Source organism: Labrus mixtus, chromosome 14 (assembly GCF_963584025.1).
Source record: "Labrus mixtus chromosome 14, fLabMix1.1, whole genome shotgun sequence".
Classification (NCBI taxonomy): domain Eukaryota; kingdom Metazoa; phylum Chordata; class Actinopteri; order Labriformes; family Labridae; genus Labrus; species Labrus mixtus.
The window spans coordinates 24,575,926-24,590,296 of record NC_083625.1 but is presented as its reverse complement, the minus strand read 5'-3'; the positions used below and the strand labels follow the sequence as shown (position 1 = coordinate 24,590,296).

Genomic DNA, 14,371 nt, shown 5'->3' with positions numbered 1-14,371 from the left:
CATCCATCCATCCATTATCTTTCCCGCTTTTTCCCGCTCTGGATCGCAGGGGGGCTGGAGCTGATCCCAGCTGTCATTGGGCGAGAGACAGGGTACACAGGGCTGACATGTAATGTAATAGAATGTAATTTAGGGTCACCAATTAACCTAACGAGTCTTTGGACTGTGGGAGGAAGACGGAAAACCCTTGCATGCACAGGGAGAAGATCCAAACTCCACACAGAGAGGTCCTGTCCGACAGGGATTCGAACCAGGAACCCCCTCGCTGTGAGGAAACCACTGCACCACTGTGGAAGTCTCTCTAAAGGCCACTATCATGTTATTGCCTTTTTGCAATACCCTGCCCTTGTGAGATTGTTTATTTATTCAATTTCATTTGTTTACAGGTACACAAGCAATGAATATTGCTTCAGATGTCAAATACAAAGTCGATGCCATGCATACAAATCACTACCTGTGGCTAATATGCATTCCCTGACCCTGGCTCGGCTTTAAGATTTAAAACAGAGGCATGTTTGACGTGTAGTTGAGAAATAGGTTTCTGTCATTTTGAGCTCTGCATTTGAGTTTGAACCAAATCTAAGCCAGTGGTCACTGAAAAGGGGGGATATGTATCAACCTTTCAAAATGTAAGTAACACTAAGAAAGGAAAAAGGACACTTATAACTCCTTACCACAAACAAATGTAAGACAACTTTGAAACAAATTTGTTGTTATTCAATGTCATACTATCTTTCTGTTCCTGCAGGCGTTGTCTCATTTTAGTCGATGTTTCTCAGAGGGAGTGTGTAGCTCCACCTGAGTGTGTAGCTCCACCTGTGTGTGTAGCTCCACCTGAGTGTGTAGTTCCACCTGAGTGTGTAGCTCCACCTGAGTGTGTAGCTCCACCTGTGTGTGTAGCTCCACCTGAGTGTGTAGTTCCACCTGAGTGTGTAGCTCCACCTGTGTGTGCACATGAATTATCAGCCCTTGATGTCAGGCAGAGGTAGCGTGTCTGCATCTGCAGCCTCACCTGTAGTATTATCATTATTGTTATTATGATGGTGATGATGTCTCAGCTCCAGACCCCACAGAGCATGCTCAGGTTGGCACAGACCATGGGAACTGCCCCTGAGGGGGATCACAGGCTGCAGGATGATGGATGGGGGGGAGAAGGGGTAGCTGATGATCTACCTGCAAACCCAGCCTGTTGGCTAATTCCTTCTAGACCACTTTAATTTTTCATCACTCAACATGCCATCGCCGACGCCTCAAGGGCTCGGCTTTTTGGAATCGGAGAGCCTGAGTGTGTGGTGATTGTAATAATCCTGTTTCTATAGCACGTGTTTGCAGAGAGGGAAGAAAATGACTGGTGAAACGTGTACAATCTGAGCCCTGTGTTTTGTGTGCACAGTGCTCCATGCTGTGTGTTGCCTGGTGATGTGTCAGCTCGAGTTTTGAGGAAGATAAAGGCTGTACTGTTGCCCAATCTCATTGTCTATCTCCTGTCAAGACTGCTGTTATGTTTGATGGACTGGTAGGTTTGGTTTGCGTTTTACAGAGACAATATCCAGCATTGTGTTCTGGGCTGCAGTTATGTCATCTACTCACAAAAACAGGAACCTTCATCCTGATATGATTTAAATCACAACTCTTCAAATGTGGTTTGATTCAAACAGTTCCCCACATTCTGAAACTTAGAAAGGCTGCCAAACATTTTTACTTTCACTTTACTTTAAACAGTGGCCTAGTGGTTTCTTGTTAAGTTGTGTTTAAGTGTTGATACTCTGCTGTACATAGTTGATATAGTCATTAAAATGTCAATAAAAAAACCTTAAAATTCACAATTTCAAAAAATGTATCTCAGTTGGTTGGTGCAAGCGCCCCAATGTACTGACGCTTCAGTCCTCCAGGCTGGTGGCTCGGTTCAGGTTTGACCTGTGGCTCCTTTCCCCGCATGTCCTTCTCTACTCTCTCTGTCCCCGATTTCTGACTCTATCCACTGTCCTATCTCTCAGATAGTGGCCCAAATAGCCCAAAAATAAACCTTAAACCTCTGTCCCTTTTCCAGTCTTTGGCTTTATCGCTCATTATCAACATTTTGTTCCAAAGAGTCAAAAAAGCTTTCCCAGATATATTTGAAAAACTCTTCCCTTTTCTTTGGTGATGTACTAGCTATTCAGTGGCATCACAATATATCATCCTGAATTTATTAATTTATACTTTGGTTTGGACACATTTTAAGAGACTGGAGTGGATCAATATACTCCTCTTAGTGATGTCTTGGGTAAATGCAGAGAATTATGATTTATTACAAACCAGGTATATTCACTTTGGCTATTTACTCACATGTACAGTGAACCGTGTTCCTTCGTATCTTTATTATAACTCTGTTTTGAAGTGTGGGAATTTTTATTTGTTCTCCCACAAGCCTAAAAAGTACCCAAAAAGTATTTTTATGTCCACGTCACTGACATGCAGCTGAATGCATTATTTATATTTGCTCTTAAAATTTTGGTTTGAGACACTATTTAAAAGTCTGTATCATTTTTATTTTTGTTGATTTGTTTGTTGGTTATCAAAGAATATCACAGCAGCCATGCTTTATTTCAGAGATAGTTGTCTAAAATATTCACACCAGAACTTTAGAGGTTTCAATTCTTCTCTGTTGTTGAAACGTTGCTTGAAATTCTTACTACAACTAATTCAATGTGTTCCTTTCTTCTACAACAACAACAAACATGTTTTGGCATTTTAGTAACCGGTTGTAAGATTGATGTTCAAGGAGGAAAAATAATGGGCCCAACAGTGAGCCTTGAGGAGCCCCACAAGAAACTTTTGATTCAGCTGTATTGAGATGATATATCTCGGCATACTTGACTATAACCAGGTTGAAGAGTTCTCAACCTCTCTGCCAGTGAGGCAAACAAGCAAATATGCCAACATACACATTGTGTAAGTTTGTACTTGAAGACAACTGTAGTGTCTACTGCATTCTTCACTCCTTAAGAGTATTAGTTATTCCTATTTAATCTCGTCCTCTTGTGTGTGTAGGCATCATTTGTTTTAGTGTTGTTTTAGCAATAAAGGAACATGACTCGACACTTGGACTGAATTTCATTTGTCTGTACCTTTGACATAGTTATCATTTCCTTTACTGACTGTTCATCTCTCGTCAGTTTGTAGTTTACTCACTGTAGTACATCTCGAGGAAACGTGGATTAGGTCAGTTCCCACCAACGTATTAGTCACTTGCAGAAGGCCTCAGGTGAAGGAAAGCAGCCCGGGGGAAACACTGTAGACAATTATGAGAAACAGAATCAGGTGGGGGGGGATTTTTTACAAGCAGGAGCTTTGTTTCACTTGCCATGTTCAGATGGTCAAACTTGATTCTTCTTTCCGTTTTACACTCCGCTGCACATTGTTGCTAACCACAATGTTGTGTTCAACATAGGAAGTAACAAAGAAGTATTGCTATTAGGTACCATTTCATGCAACTTCAACTTTCAACAACAAACTGTACATCTCTGAAACATTGCACCTTTTAGATCACTACATTTACTCAGGGTCAATGGTTCTCCTTGTAACAAAACTTCATAGATGTCAATAGATTTCCTAAAAAACTGCAGATAAACAGATCTTTTTAGAGTTGTAACGTATGAAAGAAAGACACAAGAAAATACACTCTTACAAAAACAAGACAGATTTGAAAACAGGGCAAACTAACAAAGATATAAATTGAACAGGGCTGTAAGTATTTCTGCCCTGAGTTGAGGATTTGTTTTCTTGGGATGCTTTACCTAAACACCCTTATGTAGTATTTACAAATAGATACAAATAGTTTTAATACGTTTTAAATTATGAAAGAGCTTTTTCATTACACATTATGATAAGGTAAAATACCTTCTATTTGTTATATTATCTACAAAGACCCACCATGAATCCATCATGAGCACTAAGCAACATTTAGAAAAGTTAGAGTGGAGAGGAGAAACGTCCTTTAAGAGGCAGAAACCTCGAGCAGAACCAGACTCATGATGAGCATCGATCTGATGAGACTGTGTTGGGCTTGTAGAGTGGGATAGAGGGAGATGCAAATGGAAGAAGGATTAAGACAAACAGAGCAACAATAATAATGAACGAGACAAATTTCTTGCATGTTTCAATCTACTTAAATACATAAATCAGATGTTGATTGTGATTCTGATACATCAATCCAGCATTCAACAACAACTACTACTTTGACCGATGATTTAAAAGCTTTGAAATGAAAATACAGCCAATGACTTGGTTGTTGTCGTTGTCGTCAATATGTGGGTGACATTATTAAGACAGTCATGAGATTGATGAATAACCGTGGTTACTTAATCTAAAGTATTTTAACAGAAGCAGCTTATTAAGAAAACTACAACCAAGTGATATTCAATATGAAGCGTCTATAACACACCACATTAAATACATTTTAATATATGTATATGTAGTTTCATGAAAAAAATAGCCACCAAACTTTATTATAGGAAGAGTCGTTTTTTAAAAGGTAATCCTGGAGTGTCTGGAGGATTGCAAGACGTCCTTCTTGTCAGACCAGGTGTCTGATTACTTCTTTGTTTGACTGATGGGGACTTTTCCATTTGGCTGAGTCACACCTCACAGCTCTGACGGACTGAACGACTGAGCCCTCGGTTACCACACAACCATTACTGACGTGATGCAAGACCCTTGTCAGGATTGAGTGGTGAATAAAAATGCCACTTTAAGGGCTTTAATCTGGATTTTCACAACGAAAACACTGATTTATTCTTTTTCCTCAATTACACTTCAGCTGCAGCCTCTAAGAAAACAAAAGCAGCAGCCAAAGGAAACATCTGTTAAAGGCTGTGTGACTGGTTGCCAGCTGAATAGAGCTCATACTGAGTGCTGTTGGCTGTTTTTTTGTCTCCCTCAACTCTTATTTTAACCTCACAGAACTCGCTGAACGAGATCTGAAGCTCATAAAACGCGAGACAAGCTGCAACATGTGGCTGCAGAGTCAGAGTGGAAACATGGATGTGGGCGCACATAGCAGGGACAGATAAGAAGATTTATGGCCGATAAGTGACGGATGAATGCACCATTGTAATTGTCACATAAAGAAAATCAATAATAAACATGAGAGGCATATTGTTTAGGTTCATTAATCAGAGGGGAGCATTTCTTTGTGTTAGTTATTGAGGAGCTCCTTTGTAAGCTTAGCTCTGCAATCTACCAATTCACACTAACAGAAGTCGAACCATAATGCAACTCCTACAGGGAGAAAGCTACATGAAGTCAGGTTACAAATAAAATGTAATCATGAAGTAAATGCTCAAAATTGCCAAAGGTGCTTGTTTTTGTTACAGGTCAACATAAATCACGACTTTAATCAACTCCACTTTTTATGGAAGAGTGTAAGGAATGTCAGGTTTTATATGGTACAAAATGTCATCAGTCACACACACACACACACACACACACACACACACACACACACACTCTGTCCAGACACTAGAGTGCAGTTGGGGGTGCCAGGTAAGCCAGGTAAGATTGTCGTCCAACCGTTCCATGTTTGGGCGGCTGTGGCTCAGTTGGTAGAGTCGGTTGTAGGGTTCCATCCCCTGCAGCCACATGTCTGATGTGTCCTTGGGCAAGACACTTAACCCCAAGTTGCTCCATCAGCAACAGAATTAGCAAATACTGATGGACACTTTACAAAGCAGCCTCTACCATTAGTGTGTGTAGGTGTGACCTGCGGTGTCAAAGGGCTTTGAGAGTTCAGAAGACTAGAAAAGTGCTTTACAAGCTGAAGTCCATTTAACATTTAAACCTATCCCACCTGTACAAGACAATCCCTTTAGGATTTTTCAGTCGGATATATGTACAAGGAATGATGCAGATTGTTGTTTTATTGACACAACTGTTTGTTGTTTAACTACAGAACAACTTAATTTCACTTCTTGAATCACCATTCATAAATGAATTAAACATTTGGCAAGCTTGTTAAAGTACACTTTTCCATCACATGCAGATCATTCCTCTACTGTGGTTATGAACTAATCTGAGGCCAATTTGGGCTTTTGACTCGGTAACCTGGTACCTCGGTCAAAATTGTTTGCCAAGATTGGAAAAGAGGTTATCTGAAGAGGTTAAATCTGCTGAATCATCACTACACATGAAAAAGGTTAAAGTCCACAGTGACCGGGTAATAATCTCTATCAGTATGCTGCCTCTTTGTCACCCTCCTGTCCTGTGTGTTCATCGAGCAGCGTGTCAGGATCTGTACACATGACATCAGTCTTGGCACCATTGATGCCAGCTTTGCAAATAATAGATGTGTTCATCATTTCAAATCAAGTCTGACCTGTAGAAGTACTATCATGATGCATCAGGCTGTCTGCTTATTTTGACGGAAGTAGGGTTCATGTTTACATGAAAAGGACTCCCTTTTTTAATACAGAGTTTTAGTCCTCAAATATATTCATCTAGGTTGTCCTGTTTATTCGGGATGTCAGAGAATGTCTTTGATAACAGCTTCATTCTGCCTGCCTGCAAACACGAGGCCTCCCTGTAATTGTATGATTCAGACACACAAAGACGTTTGCTGCAGGGGCCAGAGGGCCACACAAAGGGAGCCTTGACTGAACACAAGCAGCACAATATGAAGGTCTAGCCTATGAATTGGCAGTTTTTTCTGCTCTCTGGTCCATGACATGAAGAGAGCAGTTATGGACCAAGGGTTTAGAGTGTGTAGCCTGCTTTATTTCTCGCTTCATTGTGCAATTATCTTCATAGATGTAGAAATAGGTTACATATCTAGGACGGGGCGGCGCACACAAACATTACTCTGACCTTTGACCATGCACTATTAGTGTTGCAATCATTATAATTCAACTTTACTTCCTGGCATCTAAAACTTGAGGCAGTTTTGGCGGAAGTTGTGATGCTACTCTTTGGCCAGGAGATGGCGCAAACTCTTTGTGAGAGCACCGGCTCTGTATATCTCAGAGGATCATTACACAGTCCAGGGCATGATGATGACTTTTCTTTTAACTGATTATCTGCAGTCAAGATGCAGAGTGGCCTCTGACATTATTACCTGCTTAAGCCCTGAAATACAACAGCACACGAAGCACACAGAACATAGGAAGTGTAAACTACCACAGGACAGGACACAGCTGCAGCTTACAGTAGACCACCATTACAGAGGATAATGGCTTCCGGATGCTAAGGCCTGGTATGAGATATCACTGCATTTCATTACTTTACACAGGACTCTTTTTTAAATGACAAGCTTGACCTATTTAAACTGGTTTTTCACTTCCACAAAAGATTGTGCAAGACACACACAAAACAAACAGCTAAATTGTCAATACAGAATCACAGCGTTTCTCTTTCTGTGGTTTCATTTGGACCGAGCTTTTCAGCCAGAGTAAATTCTCAGTGGATGAATGACAACACTATAGGATGTATATTTGTTGCTGTGCAGATGTTACACTGAATCTGAGTTTTACTGACAGACATTTTAGCATCACAAACATTAATCACTAGGCTTACATCGACTCTGTTTTGTATAGCGCCAATTCACAATAAATGTTATCTCAAGACATTTTACAAATAGCAGGTAAAGGACCTTACCTTTTGTACATTATCTACAAAGAACCAACATTATTCCATCATGACCATTAAATAACATTTAGCAAAGTTACAGTAGAGAGGAAAAACTTCTTTCAAGAGGCAGAACCAGACTGGTTTTGAACAGTAATCTGATGAGGCTGGGCTTGGAAAATTGGATAGAGGGAGATGCAGGAAGGAGAAGGACAGAGACAAACAGAGCAACAACAATTAACAAGATAGATGTACAGCTTCACAATACTATTTTAATAGTATAGAATTAGCAGTAACAACTAAGTAATTCAAAAACTTCAGGAATCAACGCCTCTGAAACAAAATTAATTTCAAAGAATTCATAATCAGGATGTTAACAGAGAGTTTTTATTTAGTTTTTGGACAGGCTATTTATTTGTTTATGGATTTGAATTTCATGTATTTGCTTGTGGATGGGTTGCCTATGGGAGCCACGTTTATTCCCAACCTGTATAGATAACCTCCTACTCCACCACTATTAAAGTAGACTTTGTCTAACAGTTACAACTTTTAAGGATGTGGGCCTAAATTAACCCGATAGGGCAAAGGAAACTATTGTCCGTCAGAGCCATTACAATGGTTCCTCTCCATCTGTCGCGGGAATTCCCCACGTGTCACTTCATCTGAAGAATGAAAACAAAAACAAAAAGCTGACATGGTAGATTCCTTTTCATTAAATTTGCACAACCACAGTTAATACATTTAACACGGAGTAAATGTTAAAATAGGATACTTTGTGCCTATTGCTTACGAGAGTTTAAAGCCCAAACACCATGTTCTGGAAATGTTTTGATGACGTTCGGAATACTTCACTTTATTTAACCGTAGGGGTGTACTCACGACAAGTGCTGTCAGAGGAGGCTTATGAAATTACAAGAATCTATTTTTATTCAGAAACTTCAACTACGTATTTCACAACTATTAACAACTATTTTTGTGTTTAGCAAAGGGGCCCGTAAGTGATTTAATAAAGTGGTGATTGATGTCGTCCACCCCTTTGTATAAAGTAGTGGTACATTCCGCTGAGAGGGGAGAGAAGCTCCTGTAGCTTCTGAGGCTTTGCCGTGACGCGCGGAGGTTTGTGTGCTCGCTGAGGCAAAGAAGAAACTAAGGTGTCCACGCCAAGGGATAAGCGGTTTGAAGACACCGTTTAAGACAAAGGTTAGTTTCATAAAGTATTGTCTTTGTAAATTAGAGACTCGGTCTTTTCTTTTAACGGGATACCTCACTGTATTACAGCGGAGAATAACGGTCACGAATCAGCCTGAGCAGTGAAGTCGGAGGATGCTGCTAGCTTCACTTCTGGTTAGCATGTGTTTAACTGTGTGCGTAGAGACACACAAACAACTTATGTTTGACGAAGTAACATTCAACAGGCATAAAATGTTTTGAGCTGTTATCAGCAAACAGAAAAACACGATGGCGACGGTGTACCTCCGTGTCTGTGTGTGTAAATGAAGCGGGGAAAAGTTGAGCCTTGTGTTTGTCTGCTGGTTGTTTTCTTCATGTCCACCAACAAAGATGTGTTGTACTAAAGTGTTTTAACTTAAATGACCTGGAGTCAATGCAGTCAAAGCGATAAAAATGCAGATTATTTAACCTTAACTAGCATTAAAGAGCAACTGAATAAGTCTTTGAAATGTTACCTCTGCTTCCTCAGACCTTCATGGTTTCTTTATTATGTGGTCAAACACTGCAGGAAGCAGACTCTTACCATGCTAATGACCTATAGCATCTTTAGCCACAATGTAAATACAACAAAGGGTATATAGCTTCAAAATGTCTTTATATACATTTTGCTTTTCAGGTTTTTGGCAAATCTTTGTCCCTAAACACTTGTCTTCTAGGTGAATTGATAGCCTACCATAAAACTTAAATGAATTGCCTGTGCCTTTTATTTACTTTATTCTGTGAAACGATGACCCTGCCTGTTTTTGGGACAGGCCTCAATACCAGACAGACCTTAAACTATTTTCAAACAAAATTTGGGATGACCCTGATGAAGACCACAAGCCGAAACGCATCTTAAATTAAATGAATAAAGTTGATCTGCTGCTGGAGCTTTTTGACCTTTTCAAACAAAAATTGTACACAACAAAGATGGGACAGACTATGCAATTGTGATATTACACCAGTAAGAAAAAATAATATTAACTTAGCAAAAAGTTACGATATCCACAAACAAAACAAGTTAAAAAAAATCTATAATTTGATCTTGCTTTTGTGCTGCACGGCTGGTACACATACCAGCGTCATTATTTCCTTCATGGACAGATGTTGAAGAATTGTTTTATATCTTCTGGCTTTTTCTCCATATTTGTAATCTGCTAACCAATCAACACTAAATGCATAGGGGCCTCTAATTGTGACCTGCCTTTATTTGTCAATACATGCTGCTACATCAGACTAGTGAAGGGGACTGGGCCTTAAATTGGGATGGAGTTTTATTTGTTTTTGATTGTTTCTTTTGGCATAAGTAGGAAAATATATTCAATTTAGAAGGGTGTCTGGTTTTCCAGATACAAATGGTAATAGAGCATGTCTGAGATATTTTGGCATCAGTTTGAATATTTACCTCAAAAACTTATTATTGGTCATACTGGTGTGCACATGATTAATGATGACCCATAAATGGAAAGATGAATGACACAGCTGAGCTACCACCTTATGGTCTCTTGCAATATGATTTCCACACTGTCACCAATATTACCAAATGTGTTGTGGGGAAAGACACCAGGGCAGATGTTTATCTTTCCTTTTCTCTCTGAAAAGTTTGTACTTTCTGACAGTTGAGACTTTATGGATGTTACACAGCTGAACAAATGTCTGTACCACAGCTTGTTGAACATATTTCAGTCCAAACATTCGTACTAAAATAACTTTCACTGCAAAGAAGTTCTCGAAAGCAAAGCAGTCACACCCAGAGGAAGCGGAGTCGAGAAGCATTACATCTTTTAATATGCTCTACATGTTTTGAGGTTAACCCTTCCGTTTTTACTTCAAATCATCATACCATCTTAAGTGTTGCGTTGTTTCTTTGTAGCTGACATCAGAGTTCAGTCACCAAACTAGCCCTTGCTAGAAATTTTAAAATGTAGACTTCCTCTTTTACTGTATTGTGTATAAATAAGTATAAACCAAAAATATCCCCTACCCCTTACATCATCCAAAAATGCATTTTTAATAAGTTTATTTGAAAGTGTGACCTAAATAGAAAAATTCAGCCTGGTGGTTTTTAATTGATATTTAGCCATGTTCTCCTTTTTAACTGGTTGTTTTTCTCCCAGAGGCAGCATGGATGAAGAGGAGAAGTTTGTGAACATTGATCTGAACGACGACAATATCTGCAGTGTCTGCAAGCTAGAGACGGACACGGGGACCTTATCTTTCTGCCATGTCTGCTTTGAACTGAGCATTGAAGGTAAGAAACATAAGAGGGGGAGCGACTATTTGTTCACCATAGTGAAGAGCAAACACAGCGATGCTGAGATGGAAATTAGCTCTTCACATAAAGTTTGTTTGTGCTGTCTGAGGTTCCAAAGCAACCTGCAGGATATAGTATGCAGTCTGACTTCTTAATTATGTTTTTCTAACCACAGTGTGACCTCTTCATGCCTTTTAACTACCAAACATGCACACACTTACTTGAATGAAAATTCACCTTCATCCCAAGTGTTTTCAAGGGCTAGCTTCGTATAGAAACAGTCTTATGTGGATAGATTAGCTGCCAAGCATCTTCAGTATTTAGATCACACAATAAATGACTTTTGCAGAAACAGGGGATTAACTTTTTGATCATCTGAGCTGTAATATAGCCTCAGAAGCTTTCATATTTGTTGACGTCTCATATGATTGCCCGGCTCCACACACACACACACTCTTCTTTTATCCTCTTCACGAACATTGTATGGAATATATGTGTGGGGTAATGGGCCTGTTGGACCAAAGCCCTCTCGAAAGCAGGCCACTATGATTCTCCTGTTTGATGTGCCACTCCAACTCAAGAGCATGTGTTTGAAGTTTTTTCATCTCTTAATTAACGAGTGGCCTATTTGAAGAAGAATGGGAAATCAGAAGAGGATTAGATATGCCTCTCATTCAGCCCTCGTCTCACAGATCTCACAAAGGCTGTCTAATACGATGGTGAATTGTGTGTGTTTGTGTGTGTATGTGTGCACAGCATGGTTGTGTACGACTTGTACATCAGCATCATAAAGCTGACTAAGAACTCCTAGAGTGGTATATCATTCTGTTGACAGGGGGAGGAAATGCATATGCATAAAAGATTTATAACTCTATTCTGTGCTGGTATAAGAGAACTGGATACGGGGGGTATTGATTAATCACCCTGTTCTTTGTGCGCAGTAAAATAGTCTTTATTCTTCAGTCTCAGACGAGCACAAATAGAAAGTTACTCAACTGAAAGTTGTGTTTTTAGTGCTTTCAAGCTCATTAATCTTCATTCAACATAAAATTGTCCAAACATGGCAGAATGAGGCAGTCTATCTTTCTTGGCATGTACATCCATCAACGCCAGAAACCTGAATACAGCTTCTATTAAACACTTTACTACTTATTTAACAAACATGCGTAATGTGTGAACAGGCAGTGGACTTTATATATAGATGTCTTAACCTCCTACCGTTGTACAAATGTGAAGCCAAAACACCCTCGCCAAGATGCTGGCATATTATGCATTTGGAGCCAGAGTATGTGCATTAGGGATCAACTAGTCGAGCCACGGTATTGACATCCCAGCAGCTCCTTTAACCAAAAAGTGAAAACCTACAAAAAAACTTCAGTGCCTCATGGGTTAACTTGAGGCTAGCTGCAAAAACCAAGGAATTCTGATAAGGTCCCGGATAAAAACGTCCATATTCACAGCAGAAATAAACATGTTTACTGCCTGTTGCAAAGAATGATTTTGGTGTGGGGGGGCATGTTGTAGATGTTTTCCAGGCCACCTCAGCTTCATCTACTACGACATGGAATGTAAGGTTGAGATAGCATTTTCAATAGCCAGCATTGGACTTCATAACACTTCTTTTGAAATGAATTGGTGAGGTCACTAAGACTATATGCACATATTATAACTTATAATAAAATGTCAAAGATCCCTAAGGTCGATACAGTCCAAAGCAGAACAGATGAGTGTGTAGGTTTTAAGCATCACTCGTGGTGATAGAAATATCTATCTATCTAAGAGTCTTTTGTTAGTGTGTTTTATTTATTTCGTTTCTTTTTATATCAACACATTACAAATTAAAACTAATGTTAATGACCATTGGGGCATTAACAGCACAATAAGCGCTAACATAAATTAAGGTCAGTTTTTTTATAGTTAGAATCATGTCCCATTTGTTGACATGGGGGAGGTGGGCTTTATGACTTGCACTACAGCAAATCAATAGCGGGAACTCCAAATGCTTTGGCTTCACTTTCAGGGACTGTCATGTTGTCCATCTCTTTATACTGTCTTTGATTGAAACCAAAAGTGTAGATGATCACTCGCCTTGTTTTACTCCTGAAAGTATGACAATGGGAGCTTGTTTTCTGTTTTTTTGTTTGTTGAACATGACCTGCATCATCCCCCTTCTAGTTGTTCTGAATGGAGGTTCAATCAATTTCGTTTTTTTAATTAGCTTGCACAGATTAGGAAATTCATGAATTTGTTTGGCCAGAAAGAATGTCTTCCTCCTGACTCTGTACGTCATCAAGCCATGCTGAACAATTGCTTCGCGTTTCTTCTAAACGCTCCTTATGTAACTGGTTATCTGTATAATATGTAGCATGTAGTGCCTCTATCTGTAACTTAAATACTCATTGCTCCCTCAGCAGTAGGATTTTGTGCACACTTTGGCATGTTAAAAAACTTAATGTCTTAGAGGTAATAATCCAACAAAGACAGGGGATGCTTTTTGGGCTAATTTAGGGTGCCCTTGATTGCTCCATTTAGTTTTTCAGCCAGGATGAAAACAAGCATCCTTGGTACTGTTTGTAACAGACAAGACCCCTCAAACATTAAAACCATTGTGAAATCTTGGGGGTTCAGTTTTGATGATAAAGCCTATGTGTGGCTGTGAAGTGGCTGTTATGTAACTGTGGGGTCTGGGGGGAGAAGTGGAGCATTTGCAGACATGCACGTGTTTCTGATGCAGCTGAGCGAATCATGGTGGGAGGGGAGCTTGCCAAGCTGAACGTGGTCACTTTAGACACGGCTGGTTGGACACTAAGGCCGAGCCGTGTGCCTGCTGACTGCTCATGTACACATAAAAGCGACACCAGTCATTTATCCTATGCCATCCCTCATTAAAGTAGAGGAGAGCAAAAATCCGATCAGCACAAATGCAGACAGAGTGTGCATAAAGTATAAAAAGGAAAGAATGCTTACAAAAAATAACCCTCCCAGATTCTTTCTGTCCTAAAGATATCATGCAATCTCAAGGGTGAAATATAGCTGCTGAATATTCATTGCCGTCTAGATCTATGCTGCTGGTTTTGAATATTTATAAGAAGCAATTGATGCAGAATGGCTTCTTGTGTTGTTTTTTTAAACCGGGAGGGTATATTGCACCAGACAAATCAAAATGGTGTCACGGATAAAGGCCCTCAGTTTTTATTGCTCTATACACCAACTGAGTATCAACAGAATTATAGAGTATTTTTATGAGGATTGTTAAAGGAAATGTCTCATCACCCTGAAGAATATCTACACAGCTTTTAACCTGCATTG

At 39.6% G+C, this 14,371-nt stretch overlaps 1 protein-coding gene across 1 annotated transcript in view; it reads left to right on the top strand.

Annotated features, from left to right (window-relative positions):
* Positions 1-8,676: 8,676 nt before the first annotated feature.
* The window catches only part of c14h21orf91 (chromosome 14 C21orf91 homolog), a 21,186-nt gene continuing 15,491 nt past the window's right edge, over positions 8,677-14,371 (top strand). Inside the window, exons 1-2 of the mRNA XM_061055926.1 lie at positions 8,677-8,799; positions 10,926-11,059. Of these exons, the coding sequence (XP_060911909.1) occupies positions 10,933-11,059 (127 nt within the window). The 5' untranslated portion in view covers positions 8,677-8,799; positions 10,926-10,932. The remainder of the gene's footprint in view (positions 8,800-10,925; positions 11,060-14,371) is intronic.